Below are 16,001 nucleotides of genomic sequence, written 5' to 3'. Positions count from 1 at the left end.
GTGGCTTAGATGCTTGATGAATGTCTTCTACATTTGGAACATCTTTATGTTTTATGGACTTTTTATTTGTCAGATGTTCAGAAGCTGTTACTAAGAAAACAAATATGCTGGTGTGATAAATGTTGGTACAGAGATAAATCACACAGTATTCTTATACCTGTGATGCTGACAAACTTTAACAAAAATTATGTAAATAAATCACAGAATACCTGGTACAGGGCTTTCATGGAATTGAATCACAGTATACCTGGTACAGGGCATTCATGGAATTAAATCACAGTATACCTGGTTCGGGGCATTCCTGGAATTTAATCACATATACCTGGTACAGGGCATTCCTGGAATTTAATCACATATACCTGGTACAGGGCATTCCTGGAATTTAATCACAGTATATCTGGTACAGGGCATTCCTGGAATTTAATCACATATACCTGGTACAGGGCAAAGTAACCAAGATTACAAGGGTTTATTTTCCTGCTTTGATACTGCTTTCATGCTGATGTAAAGACACCTTAAACCAATAGGGGATATGATATAAAAAAAGGCATGTGATAAACAAACATTAAAGAAAAGTTAACACAGCAAATAGTCAAAAGACAGAAGTCACAAAACGATAAGTGTAAAGAATCTGCAAGTGGTTATCAATGTCTTTTAATTAAGTTTTTTAGCTCTACTGATCAGAGACCATTGTGTGATAGTAAGGTGTCCATCATCCATCCGTCCGTCTGTCTATTAACAATTTTTCAAAACACTACTCCTCCTACAGTTTTGATCTGATTTCATTATAACTTGGCACACAAGTAGACTATACTAAGATACATAATTCTGTATATTGGTTTTTGATTTCAATGAACGGTGTTGTCATGGTTACTTACTAGAAATAGAAATTTCTGTGAAAAACATTCAAAACGCTACTCCTCCTACAGTTTTGATCTGATTTCATTATAACTTGGCACACAAGAAGACTATACTAAGGTGCATAATTCTATATACTGTAGATTCCGAAATATTCGCGAGGAATAAATTATCGCATAATTACGCAAGAAGCACTACTCGCAAAATAAAATTACTCGCTTTTATTTTTATGGCGCTTTAATGTATATAAAATCTATAGATAAATCACCTATTCCCGAATTATTGTTCTCGCGATTTGACGCACTTGGGCCATTTCGCGATATTAAGAAATTGCGTAAAATAAGGAATGTACAGTATCGGTTTTTGATTTCAATGAAAGGTGTTTCCATGATTACTAAAAATAGAAATTTCTGTGAAAAACTTTCAAAACGCTACTCCTCCTACAGTTTTGATCTGATTTTAGTATAACTTGACACACAAGTAGACTACACAAGATGTATACATAATTCTTTGTGTTGGTTTTTGATTTCAATGAATGATGTTGCCATGGTTACTAAAAATAGAAATTTCTGTGAATTACATTCAAAACGCTACTCCTCCTACATGTTTTGTCTGATTTCAGTATAACTTGGCATACAAGTAGACTACACTGAGATACATAATTGTCATTATTGCTTTTTGATTTTGTTGAATGATGTTGCCATGGTTACTTTAATCGAAATTTCTGTAAAATTATTTTAAAAGGCTACTCCTCCTACAGTTTTATTCTGATTGCAATAAATCTTGCCACAAAAACAGACTAAACCAAGGATCATTATTCTATTTATTGCTGTTGCAAAAAAAAAAAAAAATTGCAAGTGCTACTTTTATCTTCCTTTATAAGTTCAACCAGTAGAGCTACAGTCTCATCAGAGACTTCTGGTTTAATATCTGTTTTAATACTACTGTAGTTTAGTCGCAGAAGAATTAATTTTTTCAATAAACGTAGTTTTATAAATAAAAATAATTTGTTTTCGAGGACAAAAATGCTCTTGATTGGTTGGCTGTGTATTTTTAGTACACTGAGTGCGTAAATGGAAAAGTCCCAAAGCCAATCATTATTCAACAAGAACTGGCTTTGTTTAGTAAGGAATAAAAACCACGATCAGGTTACCATAGGTAGTAATAATCATAAAAATGGATGGTAAATGGCATTAATTTGAACCGAGATCACACCTTATGAGAACCAGAGAAAAGTCCAAGGTGGATTGTTTTTCTATATATTTTTATGTGTACTTACTAATTAGGAGTATTTAACACAATAATAATGTAGTCAGATCATTTATAATCTTGCTTCGAGTTCAGAATTTATTTTTATATGGATAATGACATATTCTGAAGAGTTTAAGGTTGATTGACCTTAATATAAAAGACACACAATATGCACTGTGAGTAAATCTAGTTTATGTCTTCTCTAAGGACAATATTCTCTGGATAAGTTCTGGATTTGGCATGGATTCTGACACCAAGTTATCCACTGCAGGGATTACAGCTATTAAAAGTGCAGCCCTAAATCCGAGGCTTCAGGAGTCAGCAATCTGCTACTCTTCTCCGAGCCTGCTCCTGACACGGCACACTTCTGTGGTGTAAAGTTTCCTCCTACACCCTGCTTTGCTTCTACACAGCAACCAAGGCCCTCTGCCAGAAGATTAAAATCATGCAGGAAATGTTTCAAGTGTTAATTTGATAGTTGCCAAAAAAAAAAAACCTCCTGAAATTCAAACACATTAGTATGAAGTATTGTAGAATATTACAGAATTTGAGAAAATGGTATTATATGAATATATTCTATTGTTGTCCCAAATATAAATTTACTGAACAATTCATTTCTGATTTAAAAAAAAAAAACTGCATTTAACATCAGATGGATGAAAGACAGAGTTTATATCCAGTAGCTTGTATTCTTTTTAACTAATATAATAGACAGGGTAAGCTTTGATGATGGGTCTTAAGGCTGGTTTATGTACTTCTAAAAGAAGTAAATATTAATCCTAATGCTTGACAGCTAGAAGTTGATATCATTGTAATGAAGCTTGATAATGACCCTGATTCCTAAGGTTATTTGTAAATTTGATTGGTTGTACTGCTTGTTAAATGACAGAAGTGAATGGAAAAAGTTTGGCCTAACCTTCTTCAGGATAGCGTCTTTGGGGTATGGGGGGTTATACCAAGAAGGTGTATTTGTAGGGTACTACGTACAGGTTAATGTACTGCGAGGGGAACAGCTAGATCTTGTGTTTGAGATCCACATTCATCAGTAGCCTGAGATACATATACAATACTAAAGCAGATTAATTATTAAGTTGATCATCAAATGAATGAAGATTTTCTTCTGAAGACATCAGTGTATTGCATAATTTGGGTGAATGAATTGAGCAATGTTGGTTTGTTGCCCTGCAAAAGTGCAGAAAGACAACTTTAATTTAATGGGTTTTTATGGATCAATTAATTGCCCTTCTTTAAATTTTATTTGATTGAACTAATTCTAATGACTACATTGAACTTGTTGATGCAGGAGATGTGAGATACTGCTTTGATAAGTACAGATAAGTTACATGTTGTGCAGAAGATCAAAGTGGTCGAAACGTTCAGTCACAGCTGAAAAAATTTCAATGCCGCCAAACATTTACAAACATCCTAGTGATGTGTTTCTGCCTGTCTACAGGCTAGCTGTGATTAGTCTGTGCCCTGATCAGTCTTTCTATAATTGTGCTATAGTACTCTTGCTATAATTGCGCTAAAGTACTCTTGCTATTTCTGTGCTATAGTACTCTTGCTATAATTGCGCTATAGTACTCTTGCTATAATTGTGCTATAGTACTCTTGTCATAACTGTGCTCTAGTACTCTTGCTATTTCTGTGCTATAGTACTCTTGCTATTTCTGTGCTATAGTACTCTTGCTATTTCTGTGCTATAGTACTCTTGCTATTTCTGTGCTATAGTACTCTTGCTATTTCTGTGCTATAGTACTCTTGCTATTTCTGTGCTATAGTACTCTTGCTATAATTGCGCTATAGTACTCTTGCTATAATTGTGCTATAGTACTCTTGTCATAACTGTGCTCTAGTACTCTTGCTATTTCTGTGCTATAGTACTCTTGCTATTTCTGTGCTATAGTACTCTTGCTATTTCTGTGCTATAGTAGTCTTGCTATAATTGCGCTATAGTACTCTTGCTATAATTGTGCTATAGTACTCTTGTCATAACTGTGCTCTAGTACTCTTGCTATTTCTGTGCTATAGTACTCTTGCTATTTCTGTGCTATAGTACTCTTGCTATTTCTGTGCTATAGTACTCTTGCTATTTCTGTGCTATAGTACTCTTGCTATTTCTGTGCTACAGTACTCTTGCTATAATTGCACTATAGTACTCTTGCTATAATTGCACTATAGTACTCTTGCTATAATTGCACTATAGTACTCTTGCTATAATTGCACTATAGTACTCTTGCTATAACTCTGCTGTAGTACTCTTGCTATAACTGTGCTATAGGACTCTTGCTATAACTGTGCTATTGGACTCTTTCTATAACTGTGCTACAGTACACTGCTATAACTGTGCTATAGAACACTCTATGTTTGTTAAATGGTTCATCTAAGTCTTCAGAATGATTTATCATACATTTTCCTGTTCGGCATAATGGCAGGCATTGATGGGTTTTTTTTTGTAGGTTATTGATTCATAACTGAGGACTTACATTATTTTTTGCACTTTTCATTAACATTTAAAACAGATTGCCTTAATTGATTGTAAAAATGGCAGACTGAATCAGACATATTGAGTCAGTCTGCAGAACTTGATAATACATTACACAACATATTAATATGCAGGGAAATGCTGATTTGAACTAATTATATCACCCCTGTAACTTTGATAATTTTGTGTTTTGAGTCAATCTGACATGGCATAACAAATTACTCTTACACGTTAGGATCAGCCGCTTATCATTAGATTTAATATTGTAGAGATTTACTGCTTCACGGTTTCCATGCCAGGATGATTTGTCTCCCTTGGAGAACATCAATTTTTTTGCCCCATTTCACCACACCAAAATCATAGCGCACGGCCAGTACCTGGAGGAGAGACATCAAAATATCAGGGATAGATAATTCTCTTTATCAAAAGAATTTTAAAGAGCTAAAAAAATTGAACATTTGTGAATGCATTTCAAAGGCGGAGCTATTGAAATGATCATTGAAAAACTCATGATTTCAAATCTGACATGCAGAGGTCTTTTTTTGTAAATAATTAGCTTATTTTAAGATTTGTTTTTGCCACAGCGATGAAAAAGTGCTGGTTTTGTATGAAGATTTAAGAAAGCCATTTTTAATAGATAAAGATGTTCAGAGTCTGTAGAATTAATGGAAACACAGTTTTGAAAATTTGGTCAAGTGCTTGTTACAGTAGTCTTGTTTTGAGAACTCTGAAGTTGCTCATTTTATCTGTACATTTAATTGTAATAAGGGAGTTCACTGCAATATGATTTTCTAGGTTAATTCTAAGGGATTAATAATTAATGAAATTTTCATAAACTCAAGAAGATTCCAAAGCAAAGATCAGGCCTAACCCTAGTGAGCTAGTGTTGTCTTACTGTAATTACAGACAGTTCTGTTGGAATATGCCATAATTAAATGGTCTGAAGTCTTGTCAGTCTGCGATTGATTGTAAAACAATAGCAGGGGAGACACTATGTCCACTACATTGTATAGCTCTTGTTTATCAATAATACCTAATCCTGAAGCAATATTTATATACAATCTTCAGGTATACAGGTATTGGTCAGTTTAAACCTAAACCACATGTGACAGCAAGACATATGTTTCCTTTCTAGTCAAAGAGAAATATATCATTCAGTGGTTACAGAATAAATCACATGAGAATGTATTGAAATCATAAAATTATAATTAAAGTGAAAGAGCCAGTGTCTGAATATATATTGACATGATAAAAATACCCTGGTAGTTGGCATGCATATATATATGTACTCTTTTTTTTTTAATTAATTTGATTCTGAAATTTACAAAATATAAAACTACAGATCTCATAGGAAAAGGGGAAGATTAGTTAATTAAATTCAGGGAAAAAAAGCATGTAATGTTTCATATTGTACAAAAGCATGGCCATTTAGCTGGTTTGTTTTTTATAGGAAGGCTATCACTTAAATTGTGGTCAATTATATATTCATGAAATCTTTACCAATATACAAATGTAGTGAATGAGAAATCTCTGTAGGAGTAAGTCCTTTTAAACATACTTTTCTATATTTTAACTTCAATAGCATGTATCAAAAGAATGCAAATTTACCTACCCTTCAATGAAAATATTTATTGAAAATATTTTATCTTTACTTCTGTGGCCATCTGTTGGCAGCTTGATTTAACATAATTGTAATGTTACCGATTGCTTCCTACAAGAATTGGTCATGTTTATTAAGTTAAAGCTCTTAAGATATTTTTTCTTCTGTACAAGTCATAAATCAGCTGATTGAGAAGTATCCTCATAATTATTATGTAATTTTTAGAGGGTTGTGTTTAATAGGTTTGGAAGATCCCAGCTGTTGCACACCTGATACATGATTCCTATAAAATGTTACAATATTTTATGTGGTTTCAATATCAGTTGACCTTGTCATAAAAAAATAAGTATAGAATGTATGATCAGTTTATAGAAAGGCAAATGGGAGTGAGTCATTTATATAGTTTAAAAATTTACAAGTATAATGAATTTAACATGAACATGTTGAGTAAGTAAAATGAGAAAAAATAAAAATGAACAAGTAGAAGACAAAGTAATTTTTTTCAATGAACAAATAGAAACATGGAATTAGTGCTCAGAGGTAATTAATATATACAAGGAAATTTTTCAACCTTATTTTTTTTCACCAAATTTTTAAGTAGGCTGATGTAACAATGGACACATCAACAACTTTACATCTTGGCTACCCTCATTTATAATTTAGACAGTCCAATATATACACGATATAGGTAACAATTATATTCCTTACTGTAGATTCCTAAATATACGTGAGGAACTGATTATTGCATAATTTCACTAAATTTCAATAAATTTACTTGCTTTTATTTTTATGGTACTGAAATTCATATAAAATCTTTTGATCGACCATCCACTCCCAAATTATTATTCTCGCCATTTGATGAAAAGGAGCGAATTCTCTATATTAACGAAAATAAGGAATCTACAGTAAGTGTTCCTGATGAAAAGTTAGTCAACAAGAAGAAAACTTGTTTCAATCTTCACTGGATAGATTTAAACCAGTGCAAATCACAAAGTACTGATATTGTTTGTGTATAATGATTTGACAGTGTAAATAATTTATTTTAAGTCATTGTCGCATTGCTTTCCTTAACTGTGCTGTACATGGTTTGAGAGAATCAGCATGGCGGTCATCCTTCTTAACTGCATCACTCTGGGTATGTACCAGCCATGCAGTGACCTAGAATGCTCCTCCACACGCTGTAAGATCCTCGAAAAGTTTGACCACTTCATCTTCGCCTTCTTTGCTGCAGAAATGATTGTCAAAATAATTGCCATGGGAGTGTATGGGAAATATACGTATCTAGACGATTCCTGGAACCGCTTAGATTGTTTTATTGTGATAGCAGGGTAAGTGTACATAATGTCTGTTGGTCTGTTAGTGTTTCTAGCCCTCTGCTTCTGATTGTTAATAGTTTTTTGTTAAATTTTATTCTTTACTTTTTTTTTAGTTTTTGTTTCCTATCAATAATTAAGGCATTCCATCATCACACCATCTAATGATTAGGAAGTATGGTTGATTTATTTCCCCAGAAAACTTTTCATCTAAGTTATTTTTAATCTCATTTCTATTATTTTTTTCACTAACAACAGTATCAAACACAATGTAGATAAACATTATAATCTTAGTAAATATGTAATCTGGTTTACATTAACACACAATTTCAAGTGAACAAAATAATGATGATAGTATCTAGATTCTGTTAAGGTTATAATCAGTTTGTGATTGGCAAGTTAGAGTCTAAAGACCTGATACTGTAGGAGAAATTGGACCTGATGATATCTGGTGATTGTGTGAATCTTTGTCCAGTGTTGGGATTAATTTGAATATACACCTGTTAATGAAACATCAACTCTAACATCAGAGAGTTCAATTAGGGGCCTGTATCACACACAACTGTCATTAAAGCTTGATAGAATCAAGGAAATATATGATAGGGATCAATCTCTATAAGAATCAGACATCAGTCTGTAAGGCCAATGACTGTACTAAATTAAAGAAAATGGGGGAGGGGGGGGGGTGTATAGGATTATTAACCGGAAGGAATAAAAATCCATTGTCATTCAGTAATACCTTTTGTCTTTTTTCATTTTTGAATATGATCTGATAGTAGCACTATTACAACTAACTAAAAATCTAGTGACTTACAAAAGAGTTTTGTAAACTACGTAAACATATTGAGAGGTCATTTGAGGATAAATAGTTTCCTTACTCAAGGTCATATTCACATTGGAGAATTCAACAATTAACTGCTTTGATTTTTGGTTGTTTATAAAATCAGCAAGAGTCCTGGAATGAACTGCTAACAGCTTTATAGGGTTCACTTAGACATTAATCAGTCAGATTCTTATCTTACAAGACATCAAACCTGCATTCTCGTGTCCTGAGACTTAAAGTTCACCCCACAATCTCAGCTCTCCAGCAGATAGCAAATGCACTTCTTAAGTTCATCTACATGTTTTTTTTTATTTCTTTATGTATAATTTTCAACTTGTAATAAAAATGGACATTTTTGAAATATTCAACATTATTTCAATTTTCACCAATTAAGTGTGATTTTTTTTTTTGTAAATTATGTTAATAGATAGTTTAATTGTTTCCACCATTTGAAAACTTTAATGGAAATTTATAAGTTATACAAAATAAAACATTTAATTCTGAATTTTAAAAAATTTGAAAATCTGATGGTATATGTAATAAAGTGTTGCCATGGTAACAGGGTGTGTATTGATCTGTATGTAGAGGTAGACACAAATAGCATTATGTATCTCATTGCAGAGACTATTTATTACAACAGTTCTAAGCTACTTCTTAATGCAGGAGTTCTAAGCTACCCCAACACAATATCTTACCACAGCAGTTCTAAGCTACCCCAACACAATATCTTACCACAGCAGTTCTAAGCTACCCCAACACAATATCTTACCACAGCAGATCTAAGCTACCCCAACGCAATTTCTTCCCTCAGCAGTTGTAGGATTACTCCAACTCTGTTTCATAATGTTATTAATAATGTTATTGACCATTCACAAAGCGAAATTCTGAGTACTTGTAATGAAAATGTGCCTGTCACAAAAGGAATTTACTTAAATGGTATCATATTAATACTCTAAGTGTGTTTAAGTTGAAATTTTCTTGCCATTATCAATTGAGTATTAATCTGTAATTTATGATAAAACTTTTCAAAAAAGCTTTGAAATCAGAAGTTAATGAATTTAGACAGTTGGATGTGTTACAACACTGATGGATACTATAGTATAACTCCCTTTAAGAAATTGAGTAAACATTTCTTCACTTGTGTATAATTATTAATAAATTGTATAAGATCATATTTATGTAAATATATTTTTCTTTTAAGATGTGTGACTTTTCTGCGTATAAAGACTGGTCTAACTATAAGATGTAATCGTAGGATATAATAATAGTAGTTTCATTTTGAGTTAATATCATGCAAAATCCTATTTACATACAGTAGGTTGACCAAAGCATATTTCAAATCATGTTTAATCATGTTTTTTAGATGAAAACTCCTCATAATTTTTATTCTTCTCTAAAAATTTTAAATTTTGATAGCAAAAACTGGCATACTCAATATAGATGTCAGCTGAACAATACTTAGTATCGCAATAACTTACTGCCACTCATTTGTGATGAAGTCAGGGAAGCTTTAAATCTCACAAGATTTCCAAGTCATAACATTCTTCACACTAGTCTAGTAAAAATTGAATAAATCGAACAATCAGTATGCCAAAAGTACAACATATTGCCAAGGATTGAACTCTGAATAGTCGGTTGTCTAGTTTGAAATAACTTTAAATGGCTGTAACTTTTCTTAGTTTTGAACAAAACAGGAGGATAGAGTATTTATCAGCTCCAAAAGTAATGATTATATAAAAAGAAATGGTTGAATTTAATTAGAAGAGTCAGATTAGTGAAAAGTATCATCAAAAATGTAACAAACGAGGACTAGCTTCTCTTAAAGTTTTATTAGCATGGTTCTGCAAATGTTCAGAAAGCTCTTTCTTATCTGTCCTTATAAAATCCAGAATGATCAATCTTACATTGTATTCAACAGCACATTGTCCTCAGCTAACAGACATTTCCTACCTGCAACATGAAAGAGTTCCAGTAAGTTAAGTAATCCCGATATGAAGTATTTGTTTTCTTCAAATCAACAGTACAGAGCTAAAAATAATAGAAATTTGGTTTTAGCCAGGGATCGTTCCTTTGTCTTTGATCATTTTTGATAAGTTAATCCCTATACAGCAGTGAATTATACCTAAAACAGTTTGTCAGCTAGGTGTTTTAGTGACCTGACTTCTTGGCATAGAACAATGGAAATGATTCTTTGAAGATAATGGTGGGATTTCATCAATGGTGATAATAGCTTGTTGTCTATTGATGTGGAGCTTATTCTAATTGATTTTAAGTGCTTGGGGACTTGTACCTGTGTAATAAAATCACCAGCCCCCACATCCTCAGACTAATGATAAAGAATCAGAACTGCTTTACATTAGATGGATGTTTGTCTTAGACTGATTAGGGCTGGCTTTTATTATAGAAGGCTTCATTTTCACATTGACCTTTATTTCTGGTAAAGATGGGCTGCACTATTACTGTAATAATCTGTGTAAAAACAGAGAATGTGACTTCTTTGGGTGTCCTCTGGCTGTGTCGGTACACATTGTGGGAGAGATACTTTCTTTATGATTAAGCATTATTTAGATGTCTATTGCATGAGGATTCAGAAGCAATGAAGAAGAATTAAACCCTGTTAGGTGTATGTATTTTTAAGAATGTGTTGTGTTGATTGAATTAGCTGTACCATTATATTGAGGAAAGATCTAAATTACTACTGTAAACAAACTTTCCTAACATTGTCACAAGATTGAAGATAGGCTTTAGGCTTCAGATTGTAATACAAGGTTGAGGATAGGCTTTAAGGCTACAGAATGTAATACAAGATTGAAGATAGGCTTTAGATTGTAATACAAGGTTGAGGATAGGTTTTAAGGCTACAGAATGTAATACAAGATTGAAGATAGGCTTTAGATTGTAATATAAGGTTGAGGATAGGTTTTTGGTCATAGAATGTAATACCCGTACATGGCTGAGGTTAAAGTATAAAATGTAATATAAGGCTAATTGAGGATAGATTTTACGGCTGCTAAATGCCACACAAGGTTGAGGATAGGTTTTAAATGCCATACAAGGTTGAGGATAGTTATTAAGGCTACAGAATGTAATACAAGAGTGAGGATAGGTTTTAAGGCTACAGAAGTTAATAAAGGTATAGGATAGGTTTTAGACTACAGATTGTAATACTTGGATAGGGATAATTTTAAGGCTACTGAATGTAATTCAAGGTTGAGGATTGGTTTTAAGGCTAAAAAGGTAATACAATGGTGAGCTTAGGTTTCAAGGCTAGATAATGTAATACAAGATTAACAATAGGTTTTAGACTACAGAATGTAATAAATGGATAGGTTTTTAAGGCTATAAAATGTAATTCAACGTTGAGGATAAGTTTTAAGGGTAAAGAATGTAATACAAGATTGAGGACAGTTTTAAGACTACAGATTATAATACAAAGTTGAGGATAACATTTAATATACAGAATATAATACTTAATGGCTGAGGATTGGTTTTTAAAAGTCTAAAGAATGTAATTCAAGGTTGAGGATAGGTTTTAAGGCTAATAAAGGTTATAAAAGGTTGAGTTTAGGTTTTAAGGCTACACAATGTTATGCAAGATTGAGGATATGTTTTAAGGCTAGTAGAATGTAATACAAGGTTGACGATTAAAGTTTTAATGCTACATGATTTAACATAAGGTTGAGAATAGGTTTTAAGGCTACAGAATTTCAATATTTTACAAATTTAAGGATACATGTTGATGCAAAAAAGATTACAAGAAGTTAAAGGATAGGTTTAAGGTTACTGTTTGTATTTTAAATTTAAGTCCTAGTTGGTTTTTAATACTTTTTTTATTCATGAAATTAAGCACTTATTTTAAGCTACAGATGGTATTTGAAAGTTAAATGTTTTAGGCTACGTATTACAACATTGAGGATAGGTTTTTAGATGACAGACACATGGTATGTTAAGGATAATGATAGATTGATGGTTTTACAAGGAAAAGGATAGATTTTAGCTGCTGCAAATGGTATTAAATGAGGATAGGTTTGATGCTACACATGGTATTACTACGTATGGATAAGTTTTATGGAATACATGGTATCATGATGACATATCAAGTATAAGGATAGGGTCAGGCTATAGATGTAACTGTTAATGCTCAGAATTTCAAATAGGATTAAGTTTTGAATGAGAGGTATTAAGGGAGGGGTGATTTACTAAAGGTTTATTGTCTCTGTGTGTGTTCTCTAGGGATGTGGAGTAATCTATCAATGTCTAAGAGGTTTACTAATGGTGTGCCTGTCTGTCTGTTGGTGTTGTCTGTTGTGTGGAATCAGCTGTTAGATGTTAGATCCCCTCCTTTGTTGAGTACAGCTATTTTTGTGGTCATGATTTCATAACACTCCTCCCTTTCCTAGTAATGTAAGGCCAAACCTAGACACAAGTACTGTACATGCATTTGTTTGCACTCATGTTATATTCCTTGCTTAAATTAAACATCAAAGAATTTCCTGGATTGCCAAGTCATGCATCTTCTGTTCTGTAAACCCATGTAACAGTTGTAGATTCCTACCACACCATTGTAAATGCAATGTGAGGTTTGAACCAAGATGACACCTTAGTTATGATGTAATCAATACAAACTTTAAAGAAAATATAACACACTTGCCACTAGAGACCATCTTTATGGCTCATATGAGATGGGTATGCTTAGATGGATGGTAGTTTATCATCCTTTAATGAAATATGCATGCAGAATATGATATGCTTTACTGAGGTATATGAACACTGAAGAGGAAATTCCAACTCCTTTTCTTTTTCACAGCAGGTTTCAAGGGCTAAAACATGTACGTTATACACATTTATCATATGTTCCATTTTGAGGTCACATAAAATAAAGATTATAATTAAAGTGTTTGATTTTTAAAAAAACTGTTTATAAAAGTTCTTTGAATGAAGATTGATTCCATAAAATGCTTTATCTGGTTTCTCATTTACTAGTGCTGGCTTTACATTTACCTGTAACCAAGATTTTGATGGTAGTTAATTACAGAACTGAAGTTATTGAAGAAGAAACATATAAATGAGCTTATGATATATGACATCATCCTTTTGTGTTCTTGTGTAGGAGAGATACCCTGCATTTATATACTTCCCTTCGTTAAACAACCCTATCTCATGTTTCCTTAGCTTTCCTGCAAGCACAGTTTCGTGTGTGACCTTTGACCCTGCACTAGTTTTAGATTTAGGTACCTCATGTCATCCCTCCCCCTACTGTCACCCCTCCCCTTAGCCACATCCCTGTAGAACTAATAAAAAATTCAAGTTCATAATCTCTGCATTTCATCGCAAACAGCTTTCTGAATTTACTGTTACATATTTCACCTTTCTCATGTTTATACAGGAATTTTTTTAAGATCCATGGACTAAATTCACTCCATAGAATATTTTTATGAATGTTTCACAATAGAGGTCAGATCTCTAGCATGGATGCTTCACTTGCCTTGGATCAAATATTGATATTTTCTCACATAGTTCTCACATATTTGAGTTTCCAAGAACACTAGATTTATTGGTTATTAATTTAGTTTCAAAGCAATTCTAGCTGAACAATATTGCATGATTAAACAGTGCAAAGAATGTTCTGATATGGAAAAGTTATGGAGAAATTAGTGTCCCCTTTTGGAATTTTCAGATTAAAATATAGGAACACAGTATATGTATTAGTATATTGCATCATCCCCTGTTCATGACATCAGAGAATATGCTATTATAATGTATGCATCAATTCTTGTTCCTGGCATCAGAAGCATGGCTACCGCTATCAGTGTGCTACTACCAGCTTAACTTATCTACTACTTAACAATATACAATGACATGGCATTACCAAAACTTGGTTGGGCTTGTATTTAACTAATAATTGTTTAACTTCCCTGAATAAAATACACCCCCCCCCCCCCCCCTGTATTTTTGAGTCATGTATTGGAGATGCTGGTGACACTGTTAAATATGTCAGGCATCATGCAGTCAGTTGTTACAATGGATTTACCAAGGATCCTACTACCTTGAACCTTTACATTCAATGTCATGTCACATTTCTTGCAATAAACTCTGACCTGTATTAGGATAAAGGCTTCCTTTGTATCTATTTATTATATGTACAGATTGATAGCAGTTTGTAAGCTCAGATGATCGAGAGTTACAGGTCTCTTGTTTTAGCGCAATGTAAAGAAAGAGTCACTCATTATCACAATTACCCGATACTGATGTGTATATTTGTAGTTCAAGATGGAAATTAAGATTGAATTTCCTATTAAAAATGTATCATATATTTTATTATATATAGTATAAAATCCCCAATGCTCCATATTACATTATTTTATAGAAAACCTTATATGTAGTAGCATTTTGCAATATTTAGAACCTATATATGATTTGACATGTTTGATTATATGATATGCTTAGGTAGAAAAGACAATCAATATTTTTGTATATCTATATATATTATATCTATATAAATATGTATCTCTTTATCAAAGACTATATATATGTATTGTATTCTAGGACTTAGCCTCTTTTGTTGTGTAGGAGGGTGTAGAAATAACTGAGCAGGCCACATTTCATCAAAAGCATTACTAATTGTCTCACAAAAATTAAAGCAACTGTTCACTTGCCAAAAAAAAAATAATCTTGCAAATTCACTGATTATCCATTTTAACTTTGAACTTTTTGGTTTTTCATGCGATGAATAGCGTTGCAGATTATGTGCTTGTTCACAAGTAAGAAATTTTCACTTTTTCTTTCTGCTTGATTGTCGCACACCATTTATATCTCTCCTCTTCTGGTTACCATGGAAACAAGCATGTGTTTTGACTTATAAGTTTTGTAACTGCAATGTACGTATTGCATGACTGTTTTTGAGAGCATGCACTTTCAGTCAATGCATGATTTACAGTATCTTTTATATGGTTGCAATATGTAATCATTTTATAAATGGACATTTAGTGAAAAGCTATATTTCACTGCAATACCAAACACAAAATGCCAGAAACTGGCAAAGGGCTTTTTAAAAAATAAATTAATTAATTTAAAAAAAACACATTTATTTGCAATCTATGAAAGATAAGATTTTAATTCCCTGCATGAATATTTGTTAGGAAAGTGTTTATTCACTATTTCCACCTTCCCTACACATTTCTTTGTAGTATGTCTGTACTTTCCTTTTATGGTTGAGTTTATTGTAGTAAAATATGATCAAATCGTCACTTTGTTTGTGCCCTGACATCACAATAGCCATCAGAAATTTCAGAGAAGAACAGAGTATAGGAAAGACCAGGAAATCTCTATTTAGTGTTTATGAAACCAATTGAAATAGTTCATCAAAAATTCTATTTTAAGATTCTACGAAGAAAAGGGAGGAAGTTGTTAGCACTAATGAGACTGTGGCACTTACCTGTATTTAATTGTGTCATTTTTACCTGGATTTAATTGTGTAGAGAACATTGATTAGGATGTTTATCTGGTTGTGTGGCATTGTTAATAGAATTAACACAAGGATTGGACGCTGAAGAACTGTTATCGCTAGAGGCCAGAGTCTCCAGTAGAGTGTCTCACACACCATTGATTGGAGACTTGATCATCCACAGATAGATCTCCTTACATCCTCACTGGAGGACCTCACTGTCCCTG

The 16,001-nt window shown here is 32.7% G+C and overlaps 1 protein-coding gene across 1 annotated transcript in view; it reads left to right on the top strand.

The window, feature by feature from the left end:
- Nucleotides 1-7,249: 7,249 nt before the first annotated feature.
- The window catches only part of LOC133175030 (voltage-dependent T-type calcium channel subunit alpha-1H-like), a 44,089-nt gene continuing 35,337 nt past the window's right edge, over nt 7,250-16,001 (top strand). Inside the window, exon 1 of the mRNA XM_061310120.1 lies at nt 7,250-7,522. Coding sequence (XP_061166104.1) covers nt 7,296-7,522 — 227 coding nt within the window. The 5' untranslated portion in view covers nt 7,250-7,295. The remainder of the gene's footprint in view (nt 7,523-16,001) is intronic.

The sequence above is a fragment of the Saccostrea echinata genome, unplaced genomic scaffold, assembly GCF_033153115.1.
Source record: "Saccostrea echinata isolate AGI-Se365-2 ecotype Australia unplaced genomic scaffold, CSIRO_AGI_Sech_v1 ptg000060l, whole genome shotgun sequence".
Taxonomy (NCBI): Eukaryota; Metazoa; Mollusca; class Bivalvia; order Ostreida; family Ostreidae; genus Saccostrea; species Saccostrea echinata.
This window is presented reverse-complemented; position numbering and strand designations above follow the sequence as displayed.